Raw genomic sequence first — 24,634 nt, 5'->3', positions numbered from 1 at the left:
AATTTTGTTGAAAAATAAAATAATTTACCGAAACAATTAACGTTTTTCAAAACCACAATTATGGGTCAAAATTTAAGCTTGTATCAATTATAAGTCATATATCCCACAATTATTAGTCACATAGAAGTCCATGGCAACACCCGAATATCAACATGAAAATCAAGTTTCTGGCAAACATTCAGGGGCATTCTTCGCTAGTATACGTTCAAGGGGCAATTGGGTTGAAGAAATGTTTCGTTTTGCTTGCGAAAAAGTGACCAATGATTGTGTAAAACTTGGTGGATTCTGTAACAATTATGGGTCACTTTTATTTTGCTAAATATTATTGAATTTTTGCATTTCATTCGCTCAGTTTTATTTGGAAAATGTTATGGGTTCCCCCTTAACGGTTTAAGATGTCAACCTTATAACATTGGAATTTTATGCGATAGTTCCACAGCTTATAGTTCCCCTTTGATAAAAAGTATTCAAACAGCAATTTTACTGTTATCAAACGCACAAATAATATTTTTAATCCATTTTGATGATATTGTCGATTAACTAAAAATAATAATTTGATCAAATTTCTTTTGGTTTAGTAGATATCAGCAGTTCTAATGATCGGTGACTAATAATTGTGTGTGACCCATGATTGTGGGGGGACTGTATATGATTTCAGCTAGTAGAATATTTTGTCCTATTTTTAACCCCTAAATGTATGCAGCAATCTTTTTCTTAAAAATCATTTTTGACAGTAAAAATGTAAAATTTAACTCAAACAAAACCAAAAATTACAGCAATTGGTGCTTTATGTGTTATGACATCATAAATATATAAACTATAAATATTCAAACGTTTTCATTTGATTTTTCATTAAAACCAAAATTTTTCTAAACTTACCCCTTTTTATTCGTAGGGTGAAGTTCGTATGTTTTTTGTAAATTAAAAAACAGGTGAAAGCAATAATTTTTCTGACTACGTCAATTTGATGTTCTTTTAATCTTAAAGTTTTTGATGTCCAAGCGATATGATTATCTGTGGACATTAAGTTTATAGAAGTCATTGAAGTTGAAAAATGTTGCAAGATGCCCCAGTTGACGGTATTTATAGTATAATCTCTGGGCTATAATGAGCGTTGCAAAATACATTTAAATTTCTCTATCAGCACAAATTACTCATCTTCTGGGAAATGCCTTGATCTCGTGCAGTAAGAAGTCATCAGCATCACCCACATTGTTGGCTGCAGATACATCGGTTAAGCGAATCTAATTGAATAGATGCTGCGAAAAGTTGAACAATTGCTCTTTCCATGTAGCCTAAAATAGTTCAATTTTGTTGGCGTTAATCACACCATTCTGATGGAATAATATTTACCGGCAAAATAAAACAAACATTCAAATTATCATCATTATCATCGGGTGAACTCGAATAATGGATGAAATGAACTTTCAGCGTGAAAAGTCGACATAATCCTGGCGCGTGCGCCTAATGTCTTCCCCTAACAAAACACGAGCGAACGAACTCCTATCTGCTGGCGGAAACATATGTTGTTGAACGAAGGACGTAAAGTTGACAAACGTTACAAAAGCGAATGCATTAGAACGCTTTCGATTAGTCCTTTCGCAAAAGTTCGTGGTGTTGGATCGGGAGTCCTCAGGATTTTGTTTCGGTGGTGTTTTTGATTCAACCGCAGTGCCGGTTGGTTGCCAAAGTAAAGGATATGCAATTCGCGTAAACATTTGTAGAGTCGTTGGCGAAGTCTTCCTGGCAGTGTGCGCTTTGTGGTTTCCGGGAGCATCCAATCCGGCTGGACAGGACAATCATAAATAGGGCACTACTAGGGTTTGATCAGTGCACTGCCTGCATGCTGGGCACTTCGTAGTTAAGACTTTAGGGCCATAAAATAAGTGTAAATAGTATTGTGGCGGGTACAAGGGCAATATGAGTTGGTTTATGTTTGTTGATTTTACCAGCTGACGTTCCCATAATCGATAGGACAAAACCGTCGTTGGGTTTAGCGTTTGAGATAACGTGCAGCCCGCGTGCGGCCAATTACCTGGGGAAATGCTACCGGCTATCAAGGAATGTACCGTCGAAAATCTGATGGAATGTAAATTCAGAGACGTGGTTGCCGCCAAGCGGCTTTACTGGTGATTAGCTGAAGTGATGTTGAAAGCCCAAGGCAAAAACAAACAAAGCTCACTGCATAAATAAATTGACGCGTTGGTTTATCGAGAAAATTGATTCCAGTGTGCGATTGCGGTAATTTTCATAAATTCTGGGTGAAAATCGTAGGAAGGAATTAATTATAATCAAATCTAAATAATGAATTCTCCCCCACGGCTTATTGGTATTTTGGCCCCCGTTGAAGGGAGGATATAAGAAGAAGCCGGAGGCGAATTATTGGATGACGAATTCCCAAAGTGGATGAATGAGTGTATCAAAGAACGAACAAAAAAGCCAACATGCTATCATGGGCTGGGTGAGGCACATGTCGGTTTCATCTAGCGTCGCGACGTCTTTTCATGTGAATGCGCGCCTTGTATTTTTTTTCGAAAAGCAAAGAATTCGTCGCTACCAATAGAAACCGCATAGAGTGTTAGTGCTACTTGTTGTGGTAACCGATCAGCGAAGATTCAAAACCGAGAGTGGAAGAGGGTAATAATGTAATAAATTTTTGTGGAAAGTACAATTTCGTGACAATCGGCAATAAAAACATTTCAAACAAAGAAACCCAAAAGTGTAAAAAACCGGTAGAACAAGCGAAAGCAGAAAATAAAACGGAAAGGAAATCTCTCCGCCTCGTGCTGCCTTTAACTCCATTGTTGAATGGAAACTGTGCTGTAATAGTGTGATGGGGCCACCGGAAGCAGCGCCCAGCCCTTAAACCCCCAGGCCCCCTCCCCGCCATCACTACTTTTCTTTCAAATTTTACGGAGTAAACCGAACAACAGTCAGTCAGCTGCTTTGCCAAAGTGTTGGAGGAAAATATTTATTATGCAAGGATAAAGTGAAGTGAGAAAATTCAAAGTGTTTTATTTTTCCTGCACTCGTGGCTCTGGTTTAAATTGTTCTTAGCTGGTGGTGGTGCTATGCTTTAGTGTCGGGCATACCGAAAAACGTTACGTTCGAGAGCACCGAAATGTGGGTTTGCCTGGCGGTGGAGGTGCTTATCCTTGGCGCGCTGGAACAACCATCAGTAGGTACCATCGCCAAACGTCGCCATAGTCATCGCATCAGCCATCATCATTAGATGGAAGCAGCAAAAACGAAGGAGTTCTCGATAGCAGTTGCAACACACTCATCAGACCAAATCGTGCAAATACAGAATACTCTGAACCGAAAGCAAACGGTTCAACTGCTGCTATCACGAGCAAAAGTATTCAAACCAGAATAAGTTCAAAACACACAGTTTTAGCCAAGAAGGTTGAACCATCATCGCAAAAACATACGGCGGCACTTCCCATAAGCACCTTCTCAACAGCTTAGGAAAGTTCTCTCTGGGAAAACTACCCCACCTCAACCTCCATTCGAGACACCGTCAATTCTGCAGCTCAAGGGAGGTTCCCGGTGTGGGGATTTCGCGGCGGCCGGTAGAAAGGGAAAATAACAGAAGCAGATTCTTCACCAAAACACCCATCAAGAGGAGAAGATTTCAGCTATTCGTGCTATGAAGAAAGCAGCAAAATCGAATGCAATGCTTCTGCTAGCAAGTGTTGTTCTGATTCTGAATGGATTTCTCATCAGCAGCACGCACAGCGAAGAAGGTAAGCATCGGATCCTTCTCACACTCTGGCCCCTCCTTCCTATAAAGTGTATCTCGTTCAATAATTTATTTATTCATCCGTGCATGCACTGAATGTACGGCACATACCAAGCTGGCAGTTTTCATAATGTGCCAAACACAACCCCTGAAATCTTAATGAGACCCATTGCTACTGCTTGGGGTGCGCCGATCGCGATCCATTGAGTTAACCGGAAGATTAGAATTGAACGCAACACGGTGAGATTGAAGCTTTCGAACACCATCGATGGAGGTGTTTTCACTGAAAACTTTTCAGCTCATTATTCGAATTCCTTGCAATCTAGAGAATGCCGGAAATAGAATTATTAAGTTTAGTTCGATCTGAAAATTTTATAAATGATTTATCATGAACTGTAAAATCATCACACAAGGAAGGAACTCAAAATTTAGCTTTTTGAGTACAGGGTACTATTTCAGACAACAATTTAATCAGAAAATGATTATGATGGTACAACATTTCCCTGTTTTTGGCAAGTTCGACCACATTCTATGAACCACTCTATGAGTAATATGAATTCCGTACATTTGTCGAGACAACGCACAGTAGCTGAAAACTTGAAAAACTTGATCTTGGGCATTTTGAAGGCTTAGAAGTCAAAATAGCTTAACAATATGTTCTTCAAGGATTCATTATTTTGAATTGCGCATATTTTGCTATTAATTTTTCCCTCATCAATATTCTTTAATGACTTCTTCTTAAAAGTTGTAGATTTAAAATAAGCTCTATTTTTGGACCGAATGTTTAAAAGGCATTTTTTCAAAAACTAACCCTTAAAACGAAAAAAAAATTTTTTTTACTATCTTGTTGTTTAATTAGCTTAGCTTGTTCGACTACTCATATCTACCTTAAACCATTGAACTCGAAATGCTTCATTAATAGGTTTAACAACTAGTAGAAATTCTGTTTTTACATTTGTTTTCAATCTATAGGGGAGAGTGGGGATACTTGATCCCCTTTTCTTATTTTCACTATATCTTTTTGGAAAAATTTAGCAACTCGTCGTCTTTGACATTTTCTGACAGCTTGTAACTTCAAGTTTCTATGCTCCAAAAATAAGAACGATACTTGAATCCGTTGATGAACTAGAAGCATTTTCGTGGGAGTAAAAAAATTGCGATTTTTCTAAAGTTAGGGGAAACTTGATCCCCTATTGAAGGAGACTTGATCTTTTATTCGGGAAGCCCTAATCCTTGTATAAAAATCGAACAAAACTCAAAGATAGAATGTTAATTGACTATTTTGGTCATGTTCATTCTCATTTCACAATTTATAGCAGACATAAGAAGAAAATTCTATAACTTTGTCTTAACGCTTATAACATTGCATACTTAAAGGCGCTATTTTCTATAATTAAGAGAAAATTAATTATTTTTGCTCTTTTCTTCAGACAATTGTTTGATAAATATTAGTTTTTGAATGAATATTAGGAATTTCGTGATCAGCAATCATAACGATCAATTCAGAAGAAGAATATGCCGTTTGGAAGGGGGATCAATTGTACCCAACTCTAGGGGATCAATTGTACCCATAATCAACATTTTAGAAAACTTTTTCTGAAAAAAGTTGAGAGTTTTCCATTGCTTTGAAAATATGGAATTATGAAGTTCATTTCACGCTCGAACGATTGATACATTGGAACAAATATTTTTTTCATAATTTTCCCATGTAAGGAACATTTTAAAGTGATGAAAAAAGATCTTCAAGTTACATTTTGTGAAATTTTTCAAACAAAGTTCAATTGCTCAAACAATTATTTTGTTAAAATTTTTAAACTACGAGCATTGTTATTTTGCTCATTTTGGCACATTTTTTTAGAAGATTTGATCTTTGTAAGACATTTCAGTTTCGAGATATAGCTAAGGAATCAAGTATCCCCAGGGATCAAGTATCCTCATTCTCCCCTACATTTCGATTTCCATGATCGCTGGCGTTGCGAAGCAGAACAAGTTCCACTTTGCCAATGATTGCTACTCTGTGATCAATCGAGACTATCATTTTTGTACATGTTTGTTATAATAATGTATTTTCTAAAACGACTTTTTAGAATGAAAAGACAGATCATACCTCAAAGTACAATTTCAACGAAATATTTAATTTCTAAAGGTTTTCACAATGAACAACATGTTAAAAAATTCAAATGCGTTTTATGTTTTTTGAATGTTAATTTGAAAAGGTCGTTCAAAATTCATCAATGTGATTCTACTATAATTTTTCTACCGTCAACTGGGGCATCTTGCAACACTTTCCAACTGCAATGGTTTCTAAAAACTTGATGATAAAAAGTTTTAAGGTTGAAGGACATTACATTGATGAAGTCAGAAAAATTATTGGTTTCACCAGTTTCTTTGAATTTTACAAAAACATGCGTTTTTCACCCTACTAAGAAAAAGGGGTAAGTTGCAACAAACTATGTTTTTAATGAAAAATCTAATGAAAACGTTTGAAAGTTCATAGTTTCGATATATTTATGATGTTGTAACACATAAAGCGTCAATTGCAGTAATTTGTGGTATTGTTAGAACTAAATTTTACATACATTCTGCCAAAAATGTTTTTAAGGAAAAGACATTAGGGTGCTGCCTACATTTGGGGGTAAAAAATACTTCAAAAAATTTTACTACTTGAAATCATAAAAATTAATGTTAGCGTGCATGAAATTTTGAAATAAACAGAGGCATGATGCAAAACAATCATATTCCAGCATATGGAAACGAGATTTAAAAGGTGAATCTTTGAAAAAATGTAAAAATGTGTACATTAACTGCTCGATTCATTAAATTATCTATGAAAATTAAAAACTTCAAAAAACTTCCTTAAACTACGTGAGAAACTATGTCATTGACATTTTTCTATCATTAAACCATAACTTTATCACATTATATAAAAATAAAAATTTTATATGTGTTGTGGTATGTAAATGTTACATCTAACCCTGCTGCTGTATGATGTCCCGTTTGACGGTACCTTAAGTTATTTCATTTTAAAATAGTATGTTTTCAGGCATCAATATCTCAGAAGTTTGCAAAGATATGAAAACAAAAGCAAATGCATTTGAAAGGGCAACGAACTTTGTGGGGAAGAGGGTAGTAATATAAGTCACTTAAGTAACTCACGTTTACTTAATAGGTAGATGCAGGGAACTCTACGATACACCCATAAACGTGGAGAGTTTTTGCAACAGGTAATTTGGTAAAAGTGCAAGACCAGCATAGCGGGTTATGATTTCGTCCTACACCTCATATGCTCCTAAAGTTTCCTACTGAAACTCCTAGCTCTGACAACTAGGCTTATTAAGATGTTTTAAAATTTTAAATTATTGTTTGAAATTTCAAATGCATTGGGTAGATACTCTAGATTTCGACAGGAGCTAGTTTTCGACAAATTTTTAATGAAAGGCTTATCTTTCTATTTAGTGGCTCAAGCTATCTATGTTCATATTTTTCTATTTTTGCTCTTCCACTTTAGTATATGTTGAATATAACAATTCTTCTAAATAAGTTGTTGAATAGTAGTGAATCAATAATTCGAAAGTAGCATTCTAAATCACCTGTGAAATTCAATGCCATCGACCAAGTAAGAATGATTTTGAATCACGAAAAAACTCCCCTTTAATTTGTGAAATGCAACAGAAAAGGAATCAATGAATGGAAAAGGGTTCTGAAATCTATCTTTTCTGTAATTTATTTTATATTTTTGCTAACATTTAATGATATTTCTACATGTTTTTAGAGCTGTCGAAAAGTAGCCCTGAAAATTCACCTCATAATCTTTTTTTCGACACCCATCTTCTTGGGAATGTTTATACTGTTTCCATGGTGTAAAAAACGCCGTGAAGTAGACAAGCGATTCCAGTATGCAAATATTCATATTTCTGAACAAACAAAAGAGGTGTAAATTGGATTGTCGAAAACTAAAATTTAATGTCGAAAACTAGATCATCGAGAGGTTTTAGTAAAAGGATAATAAAAACGTAGTTTCAAAACTTTTGATCAATAAAAAAAGGTAGAGTATGAAGAAAAAAGTCTTATTCATAAAACCACTCATATTTTAAATGGAAAACTTTAGTCAATTAATTTATTCACATGGTTTTTCTGACAAAACAACCAAAAACTGTTGAAATCTAGGTATTCTACCCTAATATTTTTATGTAATTTAATTAAAGTTTTCTAACAAACATAAAATCTGTCTGTAACGATCTTCACATAAAAAAAAACATTGATGGCGCTTTAAAAAAAATCGAATTATTTTAAAGTGTTTACTTTTCCCTTATTTGCGTAATATTATGAATTTTAAAAACAAGCATTATTCATGAGATGAACAAATATTTATCAATTAGAAACGACAAATAATATTCATGATAATTCATATTGGCAAATTTGTATTTGTAATTTAAGAGTATATATAGAACTTGCTAACGATTTGAAAATTCATAGTGGTACCTACAGTTTTCTAACTGGCCTCAATCGTTATTGTTAATTTTCATCAATCAGTTAGTTAATAACATTTTTATATATTCTCAAAATACTTTGAATAGATAAAAGTTAAATTAATTAATTTTTAAATAAAACAGATAGTAAGTAAATAATTGTTTTATCAAACTGGAGAGTACAAATTTCAGTTAAAGATCCGTAAGCTTTCTAGATTGTGTCAATTTCATTATTGATTTTGTTTCTTTTCCAACTTTAAACTCTCAAGTTTGAATAATAATTGTAAAATTCATTAAATTCATCAAATGAAAGTTGAAAAGTTGCCCTTTCAAATGCATATGTTTTTGTTTTCAAATATTTGAACCCTTCAGAGATATTGATGTCTGAAAACATGCTATTTTAAAACGAAATTACTCGAAAAGTACCATTAAACATCAAGATAGTGACTTTGTGTCGTGAAAAAATTTTGAGTTTGACAATTGTTACACAATTAAAATAGTATAGAAAATGGGTCTCGAAACTCATTCTGAAAAAACCTTTAAAAAAAATGTTCGTATTTTGAGGTTGGTTTTAAAAAAGAAAAGTCTTTAAAACATTTTATTCAAAAGATACAATACAATACACTTGAAAACCAAATTTCATAAATGTCACCCGAAAATTGTTCGGGTTGTGATACATTTAAAATTGATTTTGTTTGGAAGCCCCTCTCATGAACCTCGAGATTCTTTCAATTACTTTACAATCCATCTCTGGCCGAGAAATTCTCAGTTACCAAATTTGACGACATTCATACGTGATGGTGTTATAAACGAGAACTTCTTCATTTTTATATATGTAGTATAAATAAGGAAAAGATTGAAAATGTACGGAAAAAAATGTACCGTTTTTTTTATTTTAGAAGCAAAAACATCTTGAGCTCTCTATTCTGAGCTTATTTCAGTTGAGAAAAGGATGCTGCCAAGGTAATTTGGTTCCGAACAATGATTCGGTTGAATCATCTCCCACAATATCCCAGCATCACGCGATTTCTCAATTTAACCGAATGTTTGTGGGCAGAACGGAATTGTATCATTCCGTTGGCAAGCAGAACCTAATCCATTTACATTGTGTTTCTGTTCGGATAGCGAGGGATGAAATAACCAAATAAGAACCACCAAGGATCAGACGATTGTATCTCAAGGAGAAAGTTTAGATTCGCTTTTTTATGCTTTTTTGCTTCCTTTGCGATTAAATTATGCCTTTTTTCCTTGCCCGACCTCAACAATTGCTGGTGTGTCTCGCTGCTTGGAAAAGTTTACACTTGGTCGGTGGCAAACTGCCGGCTTATGAGACTCGAAGCGAAAGTCCATTATCGCACAAAAACATGTGAAATTTTCAACAATAACAACAAAAGGTTACTCAGCCAGTAAAAAAGCTCGGCGAGTGCGAAACAGTTGAAAATATATTTATGGAATGTAATAAATCACCGTCGTGGAACACATTCATCTCTTCCCGCCGCTTGCACTAATTTGGAAAAGAGGGTGTTGTACTGCTCCAGTGGGACACGCTTCGACTTATTTATATCGAGTGCCATGCTGGAATTGGGGTGTTTTGAATACCTACCGGGCGGTGAAATCAAATCCGTCAAAATTGTCACCCTTCGCTGCCAAAGTTCATGCAATAGATTTGTAATAATTTACTGGCAATATGAAAGGATTTTGTTTTTATCATAGAAGTGAAAAACAGTAACAATTTTAAGAAAAAAATCATCAAACACCTTTGGAGCGACTAAATTTTTACAAAAAGAGTATTTATGATTCATTTTCCGCGTTGCGTCACATCATTTGAAAAAACTTTTATACTGATTTTCGAAATAACTTTTAGGTGTTAATATTTTACCAGACAAACAATATATCGCCGTGCTTTGTTAATGTTAATCTTTAATGTGCAACAAAAAGTATTTTCTATACAGTTGTTTACACGATAAACACTTTTTCCTCCGTTGCGTCACAGCAGGCGACTTTTCAGCGTTTTCAAATTTGTTTACGGTATCGAAGATTTCTGCTCTGTTTAACGAAACGAAACTTTTTGAAAACGTTTAATATACATAAATTAACAATAATTTAGTTTTTGTTTTAAATTTTTGTGTGTTTTGTGATCTTACGATTGATCGACTTTTGTTGCGTCACATCACACGATGTGTTTGCAACAGAGTTCTGCTCCTGGTAGCACTGGTTTTTCTTCAATTACTTAATTCAATAGCAATGGATTTGTTTGGATTGTAAGTTCTATTAAAGCTTACCGTCAACAGCGGCAACATGCAACTGGTTTCTTCAACTTTTTTTTATTTTTTTTTAAACATGCGATTTTCACTATATTTGGAAAAATGAGTAACTTGCACCAAACTTCGATTTGAAAGAAAAATCTAATGAAAACCCCAAGTAACCAAAAGTTCACATTTGGCTGAGTAAAAGGTCCTCGAGAGAAATGAAAAAAAGTGCTTGAATTGGACTTCTGAACGAACATAGAAATTCTAAACAAGTAGCATACAACATTTTTTGTGCGTTCCAAGTACCTTAAAAAAGCAAGATTCAATTTGGACTATCGTGCTTTGTTACGAACTTCTTACGATTTTTTTGGTTCCATGAAGAACTTTTTATGAACTTTTTGGTTTCATGCAGAACTTGTTACGAACCTTTTGGTTCCATGAAGAACTTCTAAAGAACTTCAATGCAAACGTAAGCGTTAAAATTTCTAACAAGCGTGAACAACAAAAAATCAGAGTTAGGTACCAATATACGAAAAACGAATTGACCCACAAATAAATCCACTTGTTTTGATCAAAACTGAAAGATGACATAATTTTTAAAGATTGTTTTAAAAATAAACTTCACATTGTTTTAAAATTTTGACAATATTCATATCTAATAAATAATCTAATAAAATTAACACTGTCGCTGGTAATATGGACAATATATTTAAAAATTTTGAACGTGATATTTAATGATATCGCAATTCTTTGTTTGTATAAAAAGATGAAAATCTGCATTTTCAACAGAAGTTTTCATTAAAAAAAATCTTATAAAACTTGACTTTCAAATCGTCCATGTGTTTAAATGAATCAATTGATTTAGTCTAAATTAAGAGACAAAATTAAGCTACAATATTCGTAACATAAGTTCATTCAAATTTTTTTTACATATTATACTCATATATAACAGCCTTTATCTTGCTTGAGATTCATAAATAGGGAATAATACTACAATGTGTCAAATTCTCGGCTAAAAAAGATTCCGATTCTTCAGTGTACTTTTCTCTAAGGGAGGCTAGCTCTTACAGCAGCTCCTCCAGCACCTGGAGCAACCGGAAGGACATGAAGAAATTTTCTCGTCTTGGGAATGTACTCTGTATTTCAGCTATTCAAGTTTTAACTTGACCTCCAGCTTTTGGGTTCATAATATTAGTTCAACTTATATTTGTGCTGAAAAGTCAGAGGAAAGTTTAATAATTAAAATCGTACTCAAACTTTTAGAAACTCACATTCACTGTTGTCAGATCCACCATGAAACTTTTTGATGCATCGTTTTGTGAAATACAAATGTTTACATTTTTCATTGTGCTGCCTACTATGAAAAGGTAAATTCTAAATATAATTCAAATTGATGTTTTGAAATAGGACAAACCGAGCACCGCCTATGGTTCAAAGGTAACGTGTTCAGCTCTCATCTGACGGATCCGGGTTCAAATCTTACAACAAAGAAGTTTTTCAAGTATGTATAGAATTCATTAAAAGTAAGAAAGATATGTCAAATTACAAATAAAAAGGGGAGCTAGAGAAAAATTATTTTTTTGTTTTTTTTTTACAAAGTCTCATACATTGGCTGAATAGCCTTCTACTCAGCTATGACTATGGAACTTGAAAGTATCGATAAGAACTTAAACTTCAAGCTTAGTAGAATGCTATACAGCCTTGAAACAGGGCTGAGTAAGCTTTTAAGAGACCGTTTTATGGAACTTTTGGTTACTTGGGAACGTATGTAAATGTATAGATTTTGATAAATTTTTGATGCTATAAATGCCATTAGACATACGAACAAAAATTGCAGTCACTTCTGGTTCTGTTGAAACAAATTTTTACATAATTTCAAAACATAAGGATATATTTAGGGGTAAAAAATATTATAAAAAATTCAATAAGTTGAAATCATTAAAAAATGCTTGGATGAATGAAAATTCAATGTTGACAAATGCGCAATGCTTAACAATTATATTCGAGCATATAGAAACGAGATTTACAAGGTGTCTCTTTAGTTTGCATTTTGTTGCATCTCACCCTAGAAAGGTCCCTGAATTATAAAAAAAATATTTCAAAAAATTTGGAAACTGGAAAATATTTTTACACCAACAGTGTTGAAATAGGATGATTAAACCAGTAAAAAGTTTGTAGGTGATATAATAAAGCCAATCCGTCATATTGGGTAAAGTTTTTTACGGCATCGAAAAATGTTAATATTTGTACATTTATTGATGGATTTTTTTTAATTTTTTATGAGAATGAAAAACTTTAAAATATAGATAAACATGTGAAAAATTATGTCATCATCATTTTGTATTCATTGAAAGATAACTCGAGCACGTTATATAAAACTAAAAATTATATCAGTGCTGTGGTATACAAATGTTGCATCTAACCCCGCTGTTGCATGATGCCCCGTTTGACGGTATATCATGAGAAACATTTCACCTAAAACTGCACCTGCACCTGGTTGCAATGGTTTGAATGTTACCATACATTCTAAGTTTTAACTTATCGAAAGTATGCAATGTGTGTAACACGAAAATGTGCGCCTGAAAGATCCAAAAAAATTACGAATACGAAAACCGTACAAACAATTTGTTCCACAATACAGTTTTGCTGCGTCACATCATTTTATATACCCCGTTGTAACTTCTTCATTTCTTAATAGATTTGAATTCTGTTGAAAGCTTTGAATGTGGCTTCAAAAGTTTGAAGAAAATACAAATTTTCATTACAATATATCTGAAGAGTGCGTTGTAAACTTAATAATCCTCTAAATTTCGTTGCGGTACATCATCATAATTGCCCCTTGTTCCAATTTCAAAACAAAAAAAATTAGCTCCAAACGCTTTGACATCCTGAAAGCAGTAGGCGTTTGTTATGTTTTGGTTACAGAAAGTCAAAAAAAATCGAGAATATCCCGTGCAGTAAGAAAAATTTTTAGCATTCATCAAAAAGTTCATTTTTGTTATTAAAAATGAACAAATTGAATTGTTTATACCGCGTTTTTTTAAGCCGAATTAGATTTTTGTTGTTTGCAAAACAAAGCTGGAGAATTCACTTTTCAAATGGTTTATATGAATTTTAACCAATTTGAAAAATCAAAAATTACTTCTGGGAGGAAAAGCACGTAAATGGGTCTTATACATTTTTCTAACATAATGAAAGAAATGTAAAACATTATTTATAAAGGATCAAATTGCATCACGGAATCACGCTGTAGAAAACTACATGAAACTGTACAGAACGCACCCGTTGAGCATTAACGCTATTTACAACGCTACTAATCATTCCAGAACCAAATTGAACATTTACGAAAATTCAGGGCGCTGATTTACGTCTTATTAAGAAGAAAAAAAATTGAAAACTCGATTTTTGTGATATTTTTGTCAAAAAAAAACTAGAACAGCTAGAAAACACACCGTGAAGTAAAATGCCGAAACTAGAACGCACCATACCGAAAATGAGATCAGAAATAAATCAATGATCATATGAAATATGATAATTGAAACATCAAATGCTTTATGACATGTTTATCGTATTATTTTAAACATACTTTGGCAAAAAATCACTTTAAAAACCCTTTTAAATATCCTTATGAGTTAAACGCCTTCAAGTAGGCAACGAAATTCAAATTCTTGGCTGATATCCGCGGACTCATTGGCTAAGCTGGGCACGTTACAAGCAAGGTTGCCGAAAAAAAATCTGTGTTTTTGACGAGAAAAACTCTCAAATTCTGGTGTTCGAAGCTAAAACTTTGTGACGGTTTTCTGTGACGCTATTTCTATGAAGTTCATGTAGAGATCATGTGAAACATCAACAAATTGGAAACTACTTATAGTTTTTATGAACAAAAATCAATTTGCGTTACCTTGTTGTCATATTTTCATGATTTCAGACAGAAATAAAAAGTCGAAAGTGACCTAAAATGTATAATTTATGGAAATCAGTACAAAATTTAAGAAATCTGTGAATTCTGTTGAAAACAATTCAGTGGTTTAAGTGGTGGAATAGAGTTATCTTTATTCTCGTTTGCTCGTCAAGTCCTTAAACAACTAACCATTACATTAGCGATAGCTTTTTGTCGCCTTCCACTCCTCATATTCCCTACCCGGGAAAGAACTCATTTCTCAATGAGTACTTTGATACTCTTACCCAAAATATCTGGCAACACTCATGTGTTACCACGAACCAAATTCAAGTAGTCTTAACCGTGTAATGATGTAAACATTTGTACCGCGTTTTACCATCATCACCTGTCATTAGCAATCATTGATCTATTGTTCTCGATTTCGAATTGGACATAGCAAGAAGAACCAATACAAACAATGTTTTGGTTCTGCTCGTAGTTGCTGAAATCGTTTGCTGTTGGTCCGGATGCCGTTAAAAACCGTAAGTTTCAACCGTTTTAAAAATTCTCTAACCTGTGAAAAAGATTCTGTGACGAAATTTTTTTTTTCGAAATTCTGTGATAATACAGATTTTTCTGGATTTCTGCGACCTTTCACCTTGAAATCTGAATAAGGATAATAACTTACAATGAATAATTGTCTATGCTTCGCAATTAAGCGATTAACGCTTGGCGGCCTACCTGGGATAATGGCACTCTGGGACATTGGCTTTATACGTTTCGTATACATCTAGTTACAACCAATGTTTGTGTTTGTGGGGACGGCTACCGTGACATTGATCGTGGACGTGTGAACGGTTTGATCGATCGCGGCTTGACCTTTTCATCACTTTCACGTGTAACCCGAAATGGTCAGAAAGTACTCAATATTTGACCCCTGGCCAGGTTTCGCGTGCACGACACGATACCACAGCCCATGTTTTCGCCAGAAGCAAACATCGTTGATGAATTTTATTGTGAAACTATGTATTTGTTTTTGGTGATGTCAGGTGTTCAATGTACTCAACCGAAAGGCAGAATCGAAGTCTAGTACATTCTCATACACTTATTTGGCTGGTAGACAAAGTAAGTCCAGCCCAAATCGATGACATAATATGCGCGGAGATTCCCGCTCAAGAGGTCGACCCTGAACTGTTCAATATAGTTAAAACACACATTGTGCACGGTCTTGTGGTCAACACAACCCGTGGTTGGAAATATTTGCACAAAACGATATCCACGTCCACTGCTCGCAGATACTGTTTCCGGGAACGATGGATATCCACACTATCGGCGCCCTATTATCACTGCTTTCCCTATTCTCTACTTCTTTTCAAGACCTTTTAAACAGATTGTAATTTTGAACTATGCAACTCTATCAAATCGATAAAGTACGATGGAAAGTACATGAACATAGGGTGCAGTATGGTAGTTTCTGGAATTCACACCCCCGATGCTAACGACGTTGCAATGAGGCTATTTGGAGAATTTTCTCATTCCCGATTCACGAACGTCATCCTACAATTGTTAACTTGGCTGTCCATTTGGAAAATGGACAATGAGTCTATTCCACGGAATCAAATGAAGTTCGAAGATTTGGAGCACCACCTTCCACGACATGGACTAATTTTTTTAACCTATGTAAGAACGATCGCTTCGCAAAAATGTTACTGTATACTGGAATTCTCAAAGAGGTTTCAGTCGAGGACTACACGGATGATTTTTTTCAACAGATGCGCTCTAAAAAATATATAAATTACATCCGAAACATGATGAGTGCTATTATCTACGTTTGCTTTTGATCAACGTTCGTGGTCCAACTTCGTTTCAATCTCTTCGTACCGTTGATGGCATACAAATACAAAGAATATTCAATCGGAAAGCATGCTGCGGCTGCATTTGATTGAAAAAACGACACCCATTGCGCTTCAACTCTTTATGATGCCGTTGTAACAGCAACTGCCAAACAAATTAGAACGTTATTCGCGTTTTTTTATCTCAACATGTTTTCCAACCAATCCAACCGAACTGATGAACAGTTACAAGGACGACATGACGGAATATATTTTGCATCGAGATCGTGTAGGCACATAAAATTAAGAACTGGAAATGAATGATGCAATGCATAAAACGAGGCATTGATTTCAATCGAAGACATGTGTCTGGTGATTGAGCAAATATGGCATGTCAGAACCTAACCGTTAGATGCACGGTGAATTCAATAAAGAGTTGGAGTGCGATAGAGACTCACGATCATAGTGCTTTGAGGATATTTGTCCAAACAAATACCTATTACTCTCCTAACTCACCAGCAAAAAGGTATATATGATAATGAAATCGATTGATGACAAAAATGAAGACCATTAATCGATGCATATGGAGGAACTAGAAAAACGTATCTCATTTCACTATTATCAGCTACGGTTCGATCAAAAACTGGTATCGCTTTGGCTGTTACTTCATCTGGGATTGCTGTAATGTTTCTGGGAGGTGGGCGAACGGCACATTCTGCATTTAAATTGTCATTAAATTTGCAGGTGACAGAAGAACCGACTTGCAATATTCCAGTGGAGTCACTACAGCAATAGTACTGAGTGAAAAAAGCAGAGTTGCACCATTATTTTTTGGGTCGAATGCATCATGTCGCATATTCGTGCGTTAAAGGCACTCGATAGAACGATGGGAGATATGCGAGGAAATGAACGAACTTTTGGAGGTGATTTTATTCTCCTTGCCGGTGATTTCCGTCAAACACTTCCCGTTATTCCTCGATCGACGGCAGCGAATGGAATAAACGCTTGCCTGAAGATGTCCTTTTCTTGGAGCTATGGGAAAACGCTGAAGTTAACTACGAATATGCGTGTAGCTTTGCAGAATGATTTTTCAGCAGATATTTTTTGGAGACAGTTATGAGAACTTGGTAGGCTGTGGACGAAGAAAAAAGACGCGTATTTTCCTGTCATCGAAATTGGAGATATTTTTTCGAAACAGTTATGAGAACTTGGTAGGCTGTGGACGAAGAAAGAAAACGCGTATTTTCCTGTCATCAAAAATTGAAACGAATTTCGAAATCTGGAAAACTGGCTAATTTTTTTAGATGGAACCTATCAAGTGACGTCCAATGGAACTTTCGGATAATAAATCATCCCATCCTATGCCATCCTAAGAACCAGATATTTTGGTGGACTCTTGTAGCATTTCTGGTGAGCCCGTTCCTTTATGATTCTTTTTTTTTCAATTTATGTGAGCATTTCGTGCGAATTATAAAGTTTTCAAAATAATAATTTTTAGGATAATGTACATATTTCAAGATCTTCAGAGTACACAGTTTAATTTTTATCATATGGTTTGTTTTTATTAAAACTTTCGTGAAATGTAAATTGCATCCCTAGGGACATTTTATTTTACAAGAAATCAGATGCAAACACTTTTGAATTGCATTCCAGACTGAAAACTCAAGAATTTTGAGGAATATCGGGGCACCATTTGTATTTTTTTCTCTCCTTACGTTGGAACATCTCCGAAATTTTCTTTACACATGCCAATATTGAGTTGAGATGTAACAGCGTCTTGCTAATTTCAAGTTTCACATGTGTCATATATGCTCAAAATTATGCTTGTTGTGTCAATTGATCGATATCGATATTTGTATTAATGTTAATAAAATGAACAAAATGCACATATAATTTTGAGGTCACAGAAAGCCGTGCTCGGGAACGGACGTGATTTTTCTGACGTTGCGATTGTTTCCGCTTGGTTTTTCTTGAATAATTTTTTTTTGTGCATTTTCGCGCAGTTATAATTTTTGTATAATTTAGGGGTTGAACAGTTTTTGAAGGTCTGGTTATTTTAGGTCTGCTTGAAACCTCGTTAGATTTTGTAGATAAGAAAGTGAGATTTCAGTGAAGTAATTCAAAATAGCATTTATTTCGGTTTAAAAAATTAATATACCAAAGTGAAGAGGACTTGAGCTGCGCCCGAGGACCAACCTGACCCAATTTTAAGTCTCCAGCTGCCGTTGAGAATAGCTATCTTCTAAGAGTTTTCTACATTAATATCCGGATCGAAAGATGAGTGGTTACAATTATGCTTAATTTTATCTCCCCAATTATGATCGATTATATCCTATTCATGAACAAAATTTAATTGAAGCTTGCACAAAGTTTATGTACACGAAAAGCTACCAGTCACGCCTCGCAAAAAGCTTTTTAATTTAAAGACTTTAAATCTGAAAAATACCAACAGACTATAATAATATCTTTGATTCTACTCAATCATTGATTTTTTTGATTTGCATGCATAATACAATTTACTTTTTTATTTTAGTTTGAACATCTCACACAAATTTATTGGCTATAAAAAATTATGACATCTTTAAGATTTCTTCAATGAATTTTATCGAAACAAAGAAAATCTTTCTAAAAATAAAATAATCAAATTTGCTGTGGGCGGGAGGTTTAACATTACGAAATTTTTTTTAGGCAATAGTCACTCCCATGTAGGACACCTTTCCGAGGACTGAATGATGGAAGTATAACCTTTAAGTGGCTAAGTGATCGGATTCTATGGAATGTAAAAGTTTTGCTCATTGTTGAATTGTGAATTCTAACAAAAATGATCATACGTTGAAATCACTATATGAAAATATTGTATTTTAGAGTTACGTACTATCAGTTTGAATGGGAGCATAAACAAAAAACTCCATTTGATCAGTGTTCGGCACAAAAGCGCTAATCCGCTAATCGCTAGTTAGTCCGCTAACTTTTGGTTAGCGGTTTAATTTTGCCGCTAAGTTTTGATGGATCTAGCGAATTAAAAAGATGCGCTATTTTCCGGTTCCGCTAATTGAAGACCGCTAACTCCCATATATTTGTATCAATCTCTCATATTTTTAGTGATAATAGAAGCTGTTTGTCAATGATCAAGTTAAGGTGACATTGGGCATCTTTCTGATTGCTTAATTGAATTCATTGGAAGAATGCGTACTCGAGTTAAACGTTCACGTTTGACAATGCTCCTGAAAGTTTGAAAAAGGGGAAAACAAGTTCTAGATTTTAAATGAAAATAATGTAAAATAATGTAATAAACAACAAATTGGAATGAACTGCACCAAAGATAAATTGATAAATCAATTGAATTTTTAATCAAAATTTAAATTAAATAAATATAGCTCCCATCATCCAATTCTGTTCTTTTGCTTTTGTAATTGTTTGAAAATTCAGTTTTTTTATTTGTAGAACACATCAAATTCACCATCTTTGACAGTTTTGGTTTTTTCCGTATAATTGAATGGAAATTTTGATCAGTTTATCAAATTTCAAATGAAATACTCAAAACTTTATTTATCAAGCCTTGGCAAGTAAGAAAAATCGAAGAGGGGAAGAACATGATAAAAGCAGAATTTGATGTTTGTTTCGGCCTTAATATTGGTCAACAGTTAGCGATTAGCGATTAAGCTAAAAGCGATAACTTTTTCGGCACATTTAGTGTTTTAAATTAGCGATCTCTAACTTTGAATGATTTAGCGATTGAATTAGCGGCGCTATTTTTTTAGTTAGCGATGCCGGACACTGCATTTGATTTGTGGAATGCTTAGGGACTAAAATGACTACGTTAGGAAACCGCAGTGACAAATATCAAAGGACCTTATTTAACAGCTTAGCTACAATTGTTTTGTGATGTTAGTCTTCCTTTTTTTGTTTAATTTTTTAGTCATTTCTAAACCTACTTGAAAAAAAAAATAGTTTTTGTCCATTTCTACATTTTTGCACCGTTGATCATTTTGTGTGATTTTGTTTTTACTTTTTTTCTGCTTTTTTTTTGCCATTCTTGTCATTTTTGTGATTTTTGGCATATTTTTTTTTATTATATGATTTTAATCGCCGTAATTTTTTTATGACTAAAATTTTAATGGCATGTGCGGCGGAATGAAAACTAGAGTGAATTTATTTTATAGAAATTTGAAAGAAAGGTGGATAGACAGGCATTAGTGCGCCAATAGGAGAAAGCTTGATAGGTGTTGAAATTTTAGGCTAGAGGGCATGTTGATGAAAAGCTCCCATGAATTGCTCCCGCCTTTGCTCTGCACTAGCTAACTATACATGAGAAACTCAGAAAGAGAATTCCCATGTATAGCGAGCCCAGTGGTTTGAGAGCGTGTTTTTACGCACACTTCAAACGAGCAAAAACGTAGCAACCCATGGGCCTACTGAGCTTTCCTTATGCGAGAACAGTTCTAGCGACGTTGCCTTTTTTTCAGATTCGCTGCGAATAGTTGCTACTTGTCGATTTTTTCGCATTTCACATTTTAGCTATTCCATGCCAAAAAAATTATAGTCATAAAAAATTACGGCGATTACAATCATATAACAAACAATCATTGGCAAAAAAAAAAATACAACAAGAAAATACGGTTCAAAAATTGACACTTGGCCAAAAACTAAGAACGCGGAATAGATAAAATGTGAAATGCGAAAAAATCGACAAGTAGCAACTATTCGCAGCGAATCTGAAAAAAATGGCAACGTCGCTAGAACTGTTCTCGTATAAGGAAAGCTCAGTAGGCCCATGGGTTGCTACGTTTTTGCTCGTTTTAAGTGTGCGTAAAAACACGCTCTCAAACCACTGGGCTCGCTATACATGGGAATTCTCTTTCTGAGTTTCTCATGTATAGTTAGCTAGTGCAGAGCAAAGGCAGAAGCAATTCATGGAAGCTTTTCATCAACATGCCCTCTAGCCTAGGGTTACCATACGTACTCTTTTAAGAGTACATGTACTCTTTTTCAGTCGAGAAATGGGCGTACTCTTCTTTTTGAGAAATTTTATCAAATGTACTCTTTTTTTGTTGCAAGACATTTAATCTGATAAACCTATGCACTTCTTCCATTTTATGAGGTTGTTTCACATCTCATGCTAAAACTACGAAAGGAATACGACTTACAACTAATTTCTTTAACATCTTGTATTCATTAGCACGCATTTTTAGAAGTATTAAAGTCGATAAGCGTTTTTAAGTATGCAAGCAGTAATCAATATGCATACAATTTCGGTAACATGCTTAAATGCGCACAAATCTCAATTTTTTTTTAGGTTTTATTTTTGACACTTAATCAGCGTTATTGAATTTGTCTCTAATCTCAAATAATGATTGTAAAGTTAATGTACACGAAAATAAAAAAAAGCTACTTTTTTAAAATGGATTGTTTTATAATGTTTTTTTTTTGTGGTTTTTCAGCATAACATCTTACTACTGCTATCTCTTCGAAGAATCCATTTTTCGCAAATCCTCAATAAATTGACAGAATTTGATTGAATGGAAACATCTAGATTTCCAATTACAGTAGAACCCCGCTTATTCGAGGCCGGAGTTATATCGTTTCTCCTGACTTTTTGGTTGAATGACCTCAATGTACTCTTTTTGGTGTTGCGGGATCTGGTAACCCTACTCTAGCCTAAAACTTCAACACCTATCAAGCTTTCTCCTATTGGCGCACTAATGCCTGTCTATCCACCTTTCTTTCAAATTTCTATAAAATAAATTCACTCTATTTTTCATTCCGCCGCACATGCCATTAAAATTATAGTCAATTTTTTTTTACTATAAATAATTAACTTTTTTTTATAGATTCGTTTTCTCCGTGCAATCGCGAAATCAAACTAAGGCAAAGAGTTGATTTACACTGATGAGTTTCCAAAAACGATCTAATTCAGTTATCACAACCTACATAACAAACTAAAAATTAAAAAGACCAAAAAGGAGAATCACTTTATCCATTAACAAAAGTTTGATAATTTGAACATATTCTTATAAATAATCTTCCAAGTATTATAGGAGTATCTTCAATCTAAAAGAACGTTTTTGAAAACACATTACTGTATCAGGAACAAGAATTAGGAAAACAAGTTAGTTTCAAAAAAATTAATACACTTTTTTTACTTTACTATTAAACGTTTTTTCACTGCCTAAAAGTTAGAGAAAGCAGTTTCCTTAAGAAAAATCTAGGAGCATAGGAGTTGTAGGAAAAAACGATCGCATTATTAACCAAAATGGATCCTGATCTTTAACCTTTTCCCTACTAACAAAACCCTTTTCATGGATATTTGAATATAGATTCGCAGACGTATAGACGGTTTCTATAGTTGGTTATATTGACTTACCTTTGTTTCTGAATTTTTAAACTTTGGAATATAAAGGGACAATAGGTTGTTAATTGATCCTATGGTGTTTCCTTCTAACAATCCTTCCTTCATTCCCCATTGATCATTAGGACGTGGTCGGCGCCGTTATTGATCATTTTCAAAGGGAGAGCATGAGTTTTGTGCATTGTGAATGAACTGCTAGTCCCAAGCACCATTCTTTTGGCCCTTGCACAAAGCTGATGGCCTCGATCAATCACGGAGTAGCAACCATTGGCGAGGTAGCACTTGTTCTGCTTAGCCACGCCAGCGATCATGGAGCTTGAAGTGCGTAAGCTAAACAAAGTCTAATCAAAAATGTAATCTAAATTTTAAAATAATGATCCTAAACACTTCAAGTTCAATGATTTAAGGTGGATATGAGTAGTCAACTAAGCTAAGCTAAGCTAAGCTAAGCTAACAAAATGCATAAATAATTTTGAATGATAGGTAACGGAATCAAAGTTTAGTTTGTTTGTGGAACCTTTTTTTGTTGAAGTTTTTTTTGTATTCAAATGACTAGTTTTTTATTCGATTTTTTAGATTTTTTTTTAACTTCAATAAAGTTTTTTTCAGAATGGTGCAGTTGAGTAACGTTAAAGTTTTCGACGGAATGTGTCATAAAAATGAGACCAGATTAGATAGACAAGCATGAATCAAGCCAAATCCAATTAAACAAATTGTTGAATCTGCAGTAGCCATTTAGCGTCTGAATCTTCAGTTAACGGTTTCAGATTTAGTTTTAACTAAATGTTAAACATTTTTTCCTTTAATTTATCCTTTTTCTGTTTCGTGAGCTTGATAAAAACACGAGAGCCATATTCATTAGTTTAGCGCGATTAACACGGTACTGTCAACGTGGATCTCAGTTTATTTTTAACATTTTCGATAATTATTATGAATATCCAAAGTTAATGAAATTCAACATTGATCTTTACTCTCATTGTCGATGGAAGAATTAAATGAAGTCCATCATTTTCAATGAAATGCGATGATAAAATAAAATTTATTTCGATTTGATTTCAATATGCAGCGTAGGGACAAACAACTCATTTGAATCATTTTATTAACCGTTTATGAAATTTGCCTCATAAGAATAAAAGAAGAGTTTCAAAAGGAAACTTGGGAATTTTAGGAGTGTAGGAGCTCCTGATGCGTGGCCGCAACGCTTACCAAATTGATACTCCACGTCCCCAAACACTCAGCGTGAGATTTTTGGAGGGATGGCGGTCTCCGTAAAACGAATCATCATAAGCGCAGCATTTCCTTTTCCTCTATCGACTACACGGACTTGGTCGGCTTCGTTATTGGTTCACTTTAAAGTCCTCAAAGTTGTACAATGAGATTGTATCACTAGTCCCCACGACCTTCAATAAATTTCCCGCTACCAAGTCCATCTATTGCCTTTTAGATATCGTTAGAAAATCAAAATCAGTCGGTAGGATTATTTTTAGCCTCAGGAGTTCTTCTTTAACCAAAAGATGGCAGTTAGAGCAGCTGATAGTAAGTCGGCCACTTAGAGTCAAATGGACAACATAGTTGATAACAATTCATGTGTTACATCTTAAAATATATATTTTTTCGAAGGCTCGCAAACACCTTCCTGATGAAATCAAAGCTTTTAGAAACAAACAGGTAGATTAATGTGCGAGTTCAACTTGTTTCCTTAGAAAGTGTATAGTTTCGCTGTAGTTGTTGTTGTATTTAGAGTTTTTTTTTAAATTTAAACATATACATTATTTTGAGGTTAATTTCTGATATATGAAAAATAGGGACATTTTCCAAGAGTAAGCCAGTCTAAGAAAAAAGGCTGGACACCCTATCCAATGGTATAGTTTGAAGGAAAACCTAAAAAGGGAATAGTGTGAGGGCCTAGGGAATAAAATAAAGGCGAAATTTCATTTGTTTTTGTAGTTAAAAGATTAATATTGTGAAAAATTTAGCCCCTTCATTTATGCAGCATTTTATCCATCTTTCGACTTTAATTGTTTTTCGAAGAAATCTAAACCAAGAAACACAGAAATTCAAAAGGTGTTTTATATCCTTTATGATCAAGAAAACTCGTTAAAAGCGTCAAAGA

General features: G+C 34.2%; 1 protein-coding gene across 1 annotated transcript in view; it reads left to right on the top strand.

The window, feature by feature from the left end:
• The first annotated feature begins 1,588 nt into the window (after positions 1 to 1,588).
• Positions 1,589 to 24,634, top strand: part of LOC129744992 (lachesin-like) — a 96,908-nt gene continuing 73,862 nt past the window's right edge. Inside the window, exon 1 of the mRNA XM_055737816.1 lies at positions 1,589 to 3,746. Coding sequence (XP_055593791.1) covers positions 3,650 to 3,746 — 97 coding nt within the window. The 5' untranslated portion in view covers positions 1,589 to 3,649. The remainder of the gene's footprint in view (positions 3,747 to 24,634) is intronic.

Source organism: Uranotaenia lowii, chromosome 2, assembly GCF_029784155.1.
Source record: "Uranotaenia lowii strain MFRU-FL chromosome 2, ASM2978415v1, whole genome shotgun sequence".
Classification (NCBI taxonomy): Eukaryota; Metazoa; Arthropoda; class Insecta; order Diptera; family Culicidae; genus Uranotaenia; species Uranotaenia lowii.
Note: the sequence above shows the minus strand (reverse complement) of the source record. Positions and strands in the feature narration are given on the sequence as shown.